The sequence below is a fragment of the Pterocles gutturalis genome, unplaced genomic scaffold (genome assembly GCF_000699245.1).
Source record: "Pterocles gutturalis isolate BGI_N339 unplaced genomic scaffold, ASM69924v1 scaffold37872, whole genome shotgun sequence".
In the NCBI taxonomy this organism is placed as follows: Eukaryota; Metazoa; Chordata; class Aves; order Pterocliformes; family Pteroclidae; genus Pterocles; species Pterocles gutturalis.
The window spans coordinates 1,897-14,686 of NW_010116749.1; the positions used below are offsets into that span (position 1 = coordinate 1,897).

Genomic DNA, 12,790 nt, shown 5'->3' on the forward strand with positions numbered 1-12,790 from the left:
ATTCTACATCAGGACCACTTATCTTTAATCATGAGATGCATGGTAGGTGTGTTACAGCTTCATATTAATAAGAGATCTAAGCCTTCCAAAAACTGTCTCTACCAAAAATCAGCTGCCTTGTGTAACCATTTTTCTTCTAGGCTGTTCTTCTAGGTAATCAATCCACATTCAGGTATATTTATGTTACCCACATGCTCTCTTTTATTCTTCTTCCAGGTGTCATCCTGGGTGCACTGTGTGGGGGTCTTCTTCGTCTGGCAACGCCTATTGACCCTGACATCATCATGTTAATAGCCTTCCCAGGAGATATACTTATGAGGATGCTAAAGATGCTGATCCTCCCTTTAATTATCTCCAGTTTAATCACAGGTAAGATCTATTAGCCATAAATACTTTAAGATGCTTGCTAAAGATATCACCTGGTTTGCTTTTTGTAATGTAGGAAGAATAATATTGTGATCCTGTCAGGCATTTTGCAGTTGCAGTGTGTATTTTAGAGTTAATTTCTGATTAACTCCATTGGCTTTAATACATAGATGCTCCACTTAATTTATTTTCAAACACATGCACACATACTACCTTCTTGAACATCAGAAATTTCTTAATATGCTGTTTCATCTAATTTCTTGATTGGACCTTAGAAGTAAGATGGCATAGCACTAGTGAGCCTAGCCTTCTTAAAGCTGTGGTGTCAGCCTGACTATGACCGGTTCGCAGCAACCAAGGGCAAAGGATGGTAAGAGCTCTCATCTATTTTTCAATGCCTCCTCTGCAATTAGATGGAATCTTAAATGGTTCTCTTCAAATTCATAGCAGCAGATATTATTCACATAAGAACTGGAGGGAGAAGCTTCAGTAATCTATCTAGTGATGAGACTTTCACAAGGACAAAAGTAGCCACCTGTAGGAAGTAATGCAACTTTGCAAACTATAAAGGATTTTGTTTGATGATTGTTGAATTGGATATTGAGTGTCAATATATTTGTTTGTTTCTTAAAATAAACACCTACAGGACTGTCTGGTTTAGATGCTAAAGCAAGTGGCCGATTGGGTACGAGAGCCATGATCTACTACATGTCCACCACTATTATTGCTGCTGTGCTGGGTGTGATTTTGGTTTTAGCCATCCATCCAGGGAATCCGAAACTCAAGAAACAGCTTGGTCAAGGGAAGAAGAATGATGAAGTATCTAGTCTGGATGCTTTCTTGGATTTGATCCGAAACCTGTTCCCTGAAAACCTAGTCCAAGCATGCTTTCAGCAGGTAAATTCTTCTGCTCTCCTTGGTAATATTTTTTTACATCTTTTACTTACCAGGAATTTCTCTAGAATTAATGTCATTGTTTAGGTGAATGACAGAAATGATGATGCAAAGAGAAATACAGGTAAATGCAAAACCATTCTTTATAGCTGTGTTGTTTTATGTTGTAGCTACTATTTAAATTCATAGGTTTTTTTAAAGGAAATGATTTTTAGCTTGTTATTAAGTAAACTTAATTTTTTTCCCCACTTTTTATGTACTATATATGGTCATGAATGCTGGCTTGGGGCTGAACAGCTGATGAATTACGGGATTTTTCACCCAAGTTGAATTTGATCTTGGTTGTTAGTTACAGAGCAGATGGTTCTGCAGTGCCCTGTTTGTTATATATGGATGATCTTCATTCCAGCTGATTGCCAGTGGAAATGTACCCCAAAACCCAGCCTCTCATAACTTCTATTGCTGTGTTAAGAGTCCGGACTAGATGAGGATAATACAGTCAAGCGGTTGACCCACCTGCAGGTGGCTCCATCAGGCCAGGTTTGAAGCATGCTGGAAAAGAAGAATGCTTGCATCCTGTGTTGTTTGCTCTGTAGGTAGATAATTTTCCCTGAAAGCTTTTCACCAATGCCTAATCAAAACAGTTTCACTTCAAAGGGTAAAATAAAGAAAAAATGCACGCTTCCTAATTTCTGCTTAAGGATATTTCTTGTATGTAGGTTGCTTTTTCCTACAACTAAATTGTTTGGCAATAACACAGATGGTTTTTTTTTTGGGTTTTTTTTTTTTTTTTTGGATGGAACACATTTTGCTGACAAACCTGTTCTTAAGTGTTCCTATGTGAAGTGGCATGATAGCTAGAGCTGTGGTTATGGCCAAAGAATAAAGTGAAGAGAGGGAAGGGAGAAGAGGCTGTGGGGAGTGGAAGAACGGAGGGCAGCTTAGCCAAAAGGGCTTGGATTGCTTCACTTCTTCCATGGCCATCAACATAAAAACACATAGTCCTTGGGAGTTTAAAGAGAGAATATTCTCAATATTTCCAAATCATCACGGAATGCCAGTTATGTGGTCAAACTGTGGGTGGCTAAACATCACATGTAATGTGAAATGTATTTTTGAAAAATTGAGATGAGAGCAGGGTGCTATAGTTTTTTTTTTTCTTCCTTTCCATTGTTTGAACTGTGGAAGAGAGGAGAATTAAATTTCTGGTCAGTTGAAAATGGTCAATTATCTCAACAAAAGGACAAAAAGCAGAAGTTACCCATGTCAGATAGTTTTCCTGGAACCTTAATATCGCTTTTTCAGTGTGTGTAATATCAATGTTCAGGTCACTTCACTAGTTATGGATCACCAATTCCACTGATTGTTTTTTGAGTGAGCTTTTTGGCTTTCCAGTGTTTATCAGTTTCCAAACTAATTGCCAGTGAAAGCCTCTTCCACAAAGCCACCTTTCATTTGCAAAGTAAGTCACTGCTCCTTTCCAGATGGATCTTGTGCCTTCTATGAGCCCTTAACTCCTCAGTAAGGAGTTCAACTTGTCTCTCTCTTTATTTAGGAGGAAAATTAACTGATTTTAATAGTGTCAGCATATATTTTCTCTTCCCACATTTATACAGACTCTCTCCATGAGCATTCAGTGTTTCCAGGTTGCCTTAGGAGGCAGCAATTTTTTGCAGGAATCCTGCGAAGAACGATTTTGAAGGGTGCACAGCAGTGGTACTGTGCAACTATGGTCTGTAGGGGAGTTTTACATGCCTTCCCTTATGATCAGGCAGAAAGTAATGAAGGGGTTCACTTACAATTTTGAGACAGTTTATTTGCAAACTGAACTCTGACCCATCATGGGATTTCAGTATATCTTGAATTTTCATGTAGTCCAGAAAAAAAAAATAATCTTAATTTATAATGAAAACTGCTATTCCAGCAGAGACTTAAGATCTTATGTGCCATGAAAGAGAATGGGACTATAATCTGTAAATATGATTGTTACATTTAAATGGTTTTCTGGCCTCAGACGTTGTTGTCAGAATCTAAAGTTGATGTTAGGCTCTGCATTTTTAGTGAGCGTGGCATTGTGCAAAGAAGGGCTGAGGACCTTTGACTTAAGTGACTGTAGTGGAATTTGTGAGTGTGTAGAGTCTAATGTTTTACGTTTAATGTCTATGACTCTGCTCTTACATTCTGGATACCTCATATAAAAAATATTGTGTTGACAACATTCCTGAGGTAAAATTTAACTCTGAAAAAATGTAAATGTGCAGGAATGTTGGAGTTGTTTCAGGACAACTGAGGAGTTTCTCATACAAAGCTATGTAGGTTTTCTGTCTACATCCCCCTCTCTAGATTTAGGCAGCAGGTTTTGAAAGGAGAGACGTCGGGTATTTTAAAACCATTAGGTTAAATATATGGATTGAATCTGGATCAGCATCCATAGTACTGCAATGCCCATCTCAACAGGAAAGGTGCACATGTTAGTTGAAAGGCTAATGCACCATTTCTGATGCCTTGATCAAACATGTTTCTAGTAACAAAGAAAGACGGGAGCAGATGGGAAGCCGTGTCAAACTGGTCATAGCTTCCTAACCATTCTTCATGTCCCAGAGACATGAAGAGGCAGAAAAGGCTCAAGGTGTGAAGTGGGAGGAAAACATCCCTTCTAAAAGCAGCAAGTCACAGAGCTCTTTTTCCACTCCCTCCTCCCTTTTTTCCTAGCTGTAAACTCAAGCCTATTTCTCCCCCTATCATTCCTTCCCATCCTTGACCCCACCCTTCATGTGCCAGGAGGGGTCCAGATCCATTCAGATGCTGATGCCTTCTTTTTTGAGGTGGTTAGGTGTGATTTAATAGGTAATCTGGTAGCTTTGATAATTTTTCTCTTATCTGTCACTCACAATATTTTAACCAGAGAGCTCAAGGGACTGTGTGTATTTCATTTTGACCTCTTGCAGTCTCCAAGCGAAGTGTTGGCAATGTCCAAAATTTTTTATTCGAGTTAGCCATCAAACTAACTATATGATAACTTGAGCTGTGTAACAAGCCCTACTGCAGAGATGCTACTGTGGCTGATCTTAGAGGTGCTGAATGTGGTGTCAACATGTAACATACAATCTGTGAAGCACTGTTTGTGAACCATCTGGACAAAGGGACTAACTGTCTGTAAAATGTTACATCCTAGTGGTAAGGAAAGAGTATTTGCCATACTTTTCACACTAGAGTCATGAGGAAGACTCCCAGGACTTTGTGACACTTGGAACTATTGAAAAACAAACTTATTTTCGGAAGAGACGGTAAGAGGTTGTGGAATGCATGTCTAATAATTTAAAAACATAGTTCTATGGAATTTCAAGTGAAGACTCTGTGATTATTTCCTGATCTCCCATATGGATTGCATTCAGTCTGTTTCCATTCTCATCCTCCCTTTTTATTGCCTTCAGATCCAAACTGTCACCAAGAAGGTGTTGGTGCCACCACCCATTGAAGAACCACCTAATGTCACTGACTCTGCTTTTGCTATGATGAATGAGACAGTGCGCGAGGCACCACCAGAAGCCCAGATGGTCATTAAGAAGGGACTTGAATTTAAGGATGGCATGAATGTCCTGGGTAGGAAAGGTTTTTGCCTGTCAAATATGTGCATTGTATGTATGACACAGTTTTTGGCTGTACCTGGTCAGCCAGTACTGTCTGGTCTGCTCTTCAGTGCAAGTTTAGTCTCCTCAAATAATCATCAAATGTTATCACCTACTGGCTGCCCTTTGGTCTCTGAGATGAAACTCTAATGGTCTTCCTAGAAATAACGACTGTATCACAAAAACAATCAAATGAATTATTCTGGATTGGCAGCTTTGCAGATATTAATTGGAGTACAGTGGGGAAGCATGTAGGAGGTACCCAGAATAGCCTTTCACCCTAGAAGTAGCCTACTTAAACTAATACTAACCCATATAGTCAAAACAGTTTTGGGGGAGAGCTTCAAGAGCCAGTTGGTGCTTTACTCACTCCCTGGTGAATTTGAGCTCAGCTGTTTCCAGTAGGTGTCTCGGGCACACTGAACTAGGATTTGGCTTGAGGCAGAGCCTGAAGTGGGAGGTGGGGTGTGAACCGCACCACCCAAGAAAAATCCCAGACAGGCTTGACACATCTCTGAGTCACAACTCCCTCCTTCTTTCATCTTGGCTGCTGACCTTTACCAGCTGCAAATTATGAAAAACTGCTGTTGTGCCATCTTGTCTGGACAAGCCATCAGGTGGGAGTGGTACAAAGGCTTTGCCTATCTCCCACCCCTTCCTGAAGCACCTCTTTGGACTGGGGTGGGGGTGCGGGGGAGCGAAGAGCCACCACACCACTTCTGTTTTCTCCTCTGTGCCTGGACTTACCATTTTGTCAGCCCAGAGAGCAATGCTCCTCCTTCACCTTCTTACTTTCTGGATGTGGGTGAAGTCAGTGACAAATTAGCCCTCAATTTGTAGCCTCCTCAGCATGCCTATACTTGAAGATACTCATGTTCAGTGGCAGCATGTCCACAAGGCTGAGGCTGACACCTGTGTTTATAGGTGTCAGCCTCAAAGTGGGACAGTATGTGGCAGTACCTGAACTACTGCTTTATCTCACCACTAGGCTAGGGGCAAATGGTCCCTTTCAGACTCCTTACAGCTGCTCCTGCTGACACAGTGGCCGCTGTGCCTGCAGAGCTTCTCCAGGGTTGCTTGGCAGTGGCTGCTTTGCTTAGATGTAGGGGAGGTAGCATCAGTAAACTGAGCATTATTTGTTTGATTATTTGATTATTTGTTTCTCTGCAAAGCAGCCTGCTCCATCAGAGCCAGGAGCCACTATATTCTGCCTCCCTCCCAGGCTCCTCTTTCCACTCAACATCTGTGAGCAGAGGAGCTGCTTTCTTTTAAAGCTGCGATTTGGCAATCTGCACCCCATGTGAGGCAGCAGCTCATTGCTCATGCTGCTACTCTTACCTGCTATTTTCTCTTCTGGAGCGCTGCTTATGCATTAAAATGAAACAATATTTCTAGTGTGAGACATGCATTGCATTCAGTGCTGGACTTGTTTTGTGCAGGCTCTGTCATGAATAAGAAAAGATGTAGAAGGCTGAACACAATTCCTACAGAAAGGAAATACACAGTTTAGATGGGGCATTTGCTGTAGTATTTTGACAAATGACTCCCAAATATTTTTTTTTTTTGGTTTGGTGTGGTTTGGTTTTGAATGAAGAAGCGAAAATGTTGGGGAATTGCCATCCAGCTTGCATAAACTGTACAAGCCAGGCAAATTCCTGCAAATATGAACCAGCTTGACTCGTATGACTAACGTAACAGCTTGTTTGGAGCTGTTGAACAAAACCACCTACTAACATTTTCTGAAGCAGAGTCTGGATTCCAGGAAGCTACTTGGTCTTTGACTGAAAAGCTTTTCATCATTTCTCTATGCTCTGTAGCACACAAACATACGCTTCACTTCCCTGTTCAAGTGACTCAACAAAGACAGCTTGGTGCTAAATAATTACTTTACATCCAGGAGGCTGGATTAAAAAAAAAAAAAAAAAAAAAAAAAAAAAAAATTCTGATTGCTAAACCCAGTGTGAGGATGTGGGACTGCCTGTCTTTTCCCAGAGTACTGGTAGCTGAAGTTCCCTTCTCTTGAATGCTTTTGCTTCCTGATGGGTTTTTCCTTAGGAATTTCCCAGCTGAGTTCACATATTTGTTAAATACTGAACTCAAATAGTGACTGAAATTTTGTCCTCAAATTCAAACCATCTATCAGTTAATAATCCCTCTCTGGACACTGAAAATTGCTGGATGGTAAAGGTTAACATTGGAGACACAGCTCCAAAGTATTACATGACAGATGTACTTGGATGGTTTTTCACACTGATAGTTCAGTACTCCAGACTTTCGCACCTTCACATTTAAATTGAGGACCAAATGTTACTTGTATGGAATTCTATGATTATATATCCACTGATAGCCCATTTCAGTGAGGTTAATCTGTTTAATGAGAGTTCTGTGGTTTAGCGTAGAGTGCAATACCCTTCTTCTCCTCCCACCCCAGCTTCTTCATTTAACTGGAATACTCCCGGCCTGCGAAAGTTATGTTCTGGGGCTGCTTTTGCCTTTCCCTGTAATCCAGGACTGACTAGTCTGTAGGCTGTATCTGTGAAGGGGCTTTTGTAAAGCTTGAGAAAAACTCTCTTGTGGTCTCTAGTGACTGTTTTAGCAACAAAAAAAGTCTCATGATATGGAGTTGTGTTGCCTCTCCCATTTGCCAGGGGCTATGAGGTTTCTAACAGCTGCATGGTATTGAGAAGATTATGGTATGGGTATTTTTCTGATGATCAAATCAATTAAAGAAAAAAGAAAAAAAAAAGCTGGGCTGTAAAATTGGAATTTAGTAAAATATTGATGAATAAAAGATGTTCTGAATGTGATCATGAAAGTTGAAAGGGAGTCCACGATAAAAAGTCCCAAGAGATGTGTAATACACTATAGTTCTGAAAACTGGATTAGGGGATAGTATCAAAACATTGACTAGTTGCAAAACTTCCTAAAAAAACATGGGTTGACTTGCTTTTTTTTTTGTCTTGCCATTTTTTACCAATAGGTCTGATAGGATTCTTTATTGCCTTTGGCATTGCTATGGGGAAAATGGGAGAACAGGCCAAGATAATGGTGGATTTCTTCAACATCCTGAATGAGATTGTAATGAAGTTAGTAACTATGATCATGTGGTAAGTTTGTAGTTCTAACTTCTAGAACAAGAAAATATTTTTAAAAACCTCATAAAACACTAACATAGCACATAGTGACCACCGTTTGTTATTGTAATTAAATTGTTCATTTTTTAAAGCCTTGACAGGTATGTTAGAACCACCGCAGCATTATTTCTGTTCACTGAGGATTATTTGGGACCCAATTTGAAATATTTCTGAAGGTATTCTGTTCTTTGCTTACTGAAATCCAAGACATGTAGGTACCAGTAAAGGCCTTCAGATGCAAAATTGATTATGGAAGTTCATTACATAGGACACCTAAGCAAGCACGAACGCCCCACATGAGAATATCCAAATCTTCCTGGGAGGTTAGCATGGTCCCAAGGTATTAGCTAGGAGGTATAATTACGAAGAAGCCTGGAGACACACTTTATTTATTGTCTTCTGTAGTAAAAATACTTAATCACAAAATAAAATTACAGTGGTTTTCAGTGATGTGTAGTCCCTCCACCCAAAGCTTCTGCAGAATCTGTGTCTTACAACCTCTCTGCAGTGGGGTCACTGGAAGGTATCCATCCTGGTTTGAAGTACACCCATTCATAATAGTGGGGCCTGGCTTGCTTTCAAGGGAATGACTCCGCCCAATTAAGACTGAGCCCCTGTTTGCATTTCAGTGAGGAGATTCTCTTTTTTTTTTTGAGGTGTTTCTTCTGTGTGCTTCCCCAGAGCTATTTGTACATAGTGCTGAGTGTGGCTATATCACACAAACCCAGTTTTTCAAAACATAAAAATGCATTGCTGTGTTTCGGATTGTGCTACTGTCTTTCCTATCTCCTAGATCTTTGAGAGTAGAAATAGCCACTCCAACACAACACACATATCATGGCTCATTGCTCCCCGTGACTCCCTGGTGTCCCTGGAAGTGGTTTCCTGAGTTACAAGGCTGCAGTATGCCTCTTCTCTGAGGCTCTAGATGGACACAGTTTACAGAAAAGGGATCAGGGTGCCTGAAGTGCGAGTCTTCAGCACTTACCAGTGTTTCAAAGGAAGACTGTCCTCCAAGAGTGATGCAGATGGCAACAGCGATGTGGAAATGCGTAGAACAAAAGCCAGAACTTGAAGCAATGACTTTGCATTCCTGTTATGCTTCCGCTTTTCTGTAGATGAACTGTCTGCATAAAACCACAGTTGTTTTTATTCACAAATAAAAGTAGTTCTTGCAACCTGCTGCTCTTGACTCCATAGAGGGATGGTGGCTATACTCTCATAACACTCCAAGAGCTGGAATTTACTCTTACTTCACTTAGCACCCGTTGGTACACCCAAGACATAATACCTTGCCTACCGTATAAATTTTCTGTAGTAGTTGGTTTTGCAATGGCAGGAAATCATTCATGTTTCAAGTAATTCACTGTGTTTCTTTTTTACTGATGTGCTTTTTATTTCTCTTTTAGTGAGAAAGGAGATTGATGTTGGGAATTACGCTTGTTCATCTCTGTCTAGAACTTTTAAAGAATTGTTGTGGCCAGAAGCAGGGATTTTTCTGTGTGTTTGTAAAGATAAATGCACTTCTTTATGCAGAGTAACATTTTGTTTAGTTTATGTTTTCTCTGCACAGAGAACTGGAACTCTCATGGCAGCTCCAGACTCTCAGGAGCATGGCATTGCTATGCAAACATAAAACAACTCAGACATCTGGCTCTGACACCAAGTGATTCTCTATAAGAAATATGCTTTGGCAAGTTCATTGAAACATGGCTTTTTATGATAACTGCTGTAACAGCTGGCCTTGCATTTCAAGTGACTGGGGGTTTTCCAGGCTTGGGGGACGTTGCCTGAGAGACAGTGAGATGTTTCTTACAAAAAACATGAATTTATTCTGAAAATCCGTTTCCTTTGTATTGTCTTTAATTAAGCATGCAAATCACTAATCACTTTTGAAAATATACATTACCATTTATTTTTAGAGAGGCATTTTGTTTACTTTTTCTGCACATGTTACACACATTACTTTCTCCCAGCCTAGGTTTTATAAAACAAAAAGAGAAAGTGAGTGTCACTTAATCTTATATAATATTCTAACCTTTACCAGTGCAGATATAAATATTATCTTTTGTCTATGCATTTCCAGGCATTTTTCAGTATAGCTGATTATCAATTTTGTAAAATAATAATTAATTTCAATTTATTTTGTTACCAAACTGTACTACTGTTATCATCCTGGTTAAAAGTTCCATTTATGCCATTGGGGAATCACATGACTGAGGTGACAAAAACCCTGCCCTAAGTAAGAAAAGCACATAATTAATGAAGAATCCATAAACTAAAGAGCGTTTGTCCAAGTTCTTGAAAGAATGTAATGGAAGCATTTGCAGTCTTCAAGATAAAGGCAATTAATTACAACAAATAGTTTAACTTGAACAAATAATGCAGCTGCCTGAAATGGGATAAACAATGGGTTGTGAAAGGTATGTATTAAGGACAAATATGACACCACTCTTCATAATGTTCCAAGCCTGTGTAACATTATAGTATTCTTGTACGATGTTATTCCAGGATCAAACATTATTCAGGAAAAGCATATTCCATTTGATGGGATGGAATAAAATGATGTAGATGGGGAATTTGTTTGTGATGGCCATTATTTTTTAAGAAGATGTGAAAGCTATCCATTGAATATCCATGAAATCCTGATCTGCATCTCTGTGTTGAGCCGGACAGCACCCTACTCTTTCTCCAGTCTATGATCTGTTGAGCACAATTTTTATGACTATGCTGCAAAGACTAGTTCTGTCTGTGCTTCTTCTGTTTCTCCAGGTATTCCCCTTTGGGCATTGCTTGCCTGATCTGTGGAAAAATCATTGCAATCAAGGACTTAGAAGTAGTTGCTAGACAACTTGGCATGTACATGGTCACTGTGATTGTGGGTCTTGTCATCCACGGAGGGATCTTCCTGCCTCTGCTCTACTTTGTGATAACAAGGAAAAGCCCATTTTCATTCCTTGCTGGGATTTTCCAGGCATGGATCACAGCACTAGGCACAGCTTCCAGGTACACTTGAGAAATAACAGTTTGCTTTATTTTTTAGCAGATTATTAACTGCTTTTTAGAGATAATACATCTGCTGTTCTGACTTTCACTGCAAAATAATTTTATCCCATTGAATAAAAACTATTTAATCCAGACATGTTGAAATACATAAAAATAACCACATACCTTTGGGATTTTTTAGAGAGGTTATACAGCCAACTGTAGAGAGTTGGGAGACCCACTTTTTGTTTTCTTTTCTGGCATTAGCCAAATGACTTGTGCAAATTGTGTTACCTCTGTACTTGTTTCCTCAACTAGGAAACAGTGATAATTTTATTTATTCTGAAAGCATGTTAAGACCAGTTTCATTGCTTTGGGGAAAAAAAAAATAAACACTTATAGGTTTCAAGAAAGAAATTAAAAAAATCTCATTTTTCTCTTTCATCCATTTTGGCAGAGTAAGGAGACTTCATTGAAGAGCTGGGCATTTTAGACTGTTTGCTAATGCACAGAACAGACTCAACAAAGTGTGTAGGCAACTCAGTTCTCACTAATGAATTGGTGTTTTGCACTGGGGCAGTCAGTAGATCTTGTGTTAAAAATATTTTTCAGTTAACTACCATATTTTGAAGTGTTTTTCTTCAATAAATGTTTTCTTTCTGAAGAAAATTTTATCTTCCATTTTAATTAAAAAGGTGAAAATAAAAAAGCCTTGTTCAAAACTGACCATCGGAAAACTGAGCAGTTTTGATTTCAGAAAAAAATGAAAGAACTGTAATTCATCTGCCCCTTTGAGTCAACCCAAACCACTCTGCTGAACAACTTCTACCCTGATGAGCAAGAGGCTCTGAGGGGGACCTTACTGATGTGCATAAATATCTGATGGGACAGTGTAGAGAAGATGAAGTGAGACTCTTCTCAGTGGTGCCCAGTGACAGGACGAGAGGCAGTGGGCACAAACTGAAACACAAGAAATTCCATGTGAACACAAGAAAAATCTTTTTACTGTGATTTCCTGTGACAGTGGTTGAATGCTGGCACAGTTTTGCCCAGAGGAGTTGTGGAGTTTCCTTCCCTAGAGATACACAAAAATCTGTCTGGGCATGGTCCTGGGCAAGCTACCCTAGCTGCCCCTGCCTTGAGAAAGGTGGTTGGAATAGGTGACTTCCAGAGGTGCCTTCCAACCTCAACAATTCTGTGGCTCTGTGATAAACAATGCAGGATTATAGGAGATATCGTCTACTCAGGAGTTTCACTAAACCACACTTTCCCTAAGGTTTTTGTTCATTGAAGTGTTTGAGTTTCCTCTTAGATTTTCAATACAAAATTTACAGTGTCCATACAGAATATTTGTGGGGGTTTTTTTAGCGTGAAGTAATGTTTTTCTGCTGGAGTACCAAAGTGGAAAAATATAGGGGATTCTAAGTGATTCCAGCATATGGATTTACTTGAATGCTAGCTTTACCACCTAACTGCTATCCAGATCTGCATTACTGGCTAAGCAGAAGTGGACCAGTTTGTTGCATCACAGATGAGTGACCACATAACAACAGCCACCATCATATGATCTAACCTGGTACCTCTGGAAGTTGTAAATGCTTCCTATTTGGGGATTTATTAAAACTCTTTGTCTGGGGTGAGGAACCATGGAAGGCATCTACGTATTGTGCTCTTCTAATAAAGAAACCTTATCTCCATGGCCTGCCCACCTGTCCTTCCTCATGGCGGCAGAGCTGGAGGAGGAAGATATTTGCATAGTCACAGAATCACAGAATCACAGAA

General features: G+C 39.7%; 1 protein-coding gene across 1 annotated transcript; it reads left to right on the forward strand.

The window, feature by feature from the left end:
* Positions 1 to 216: 216 nt before the first annotated feature.
* On the forward strand, positions 217 to 11,029 carry SLC1A2 (solute carrier family 1 (glial high affinity glutamate transporter), member 2; the record flags this gene model as incomplete). Its single annotated transcript, XM_010075597.1, has 5 exons — positions 217 to 369; positions 1,013 to 1,263; positions 4,695 to 4,863; positions 7,870 to 7,996; positions 10,796 to 11,029. Coding segments are annotated over 5 exons (934 nt in total), but the record flags the coding sequence as incomplete, so codon positions are not given.
* Between the last annotated feature and the right edge of the window lie 1,761 nt (positions 11,030 to 12,790).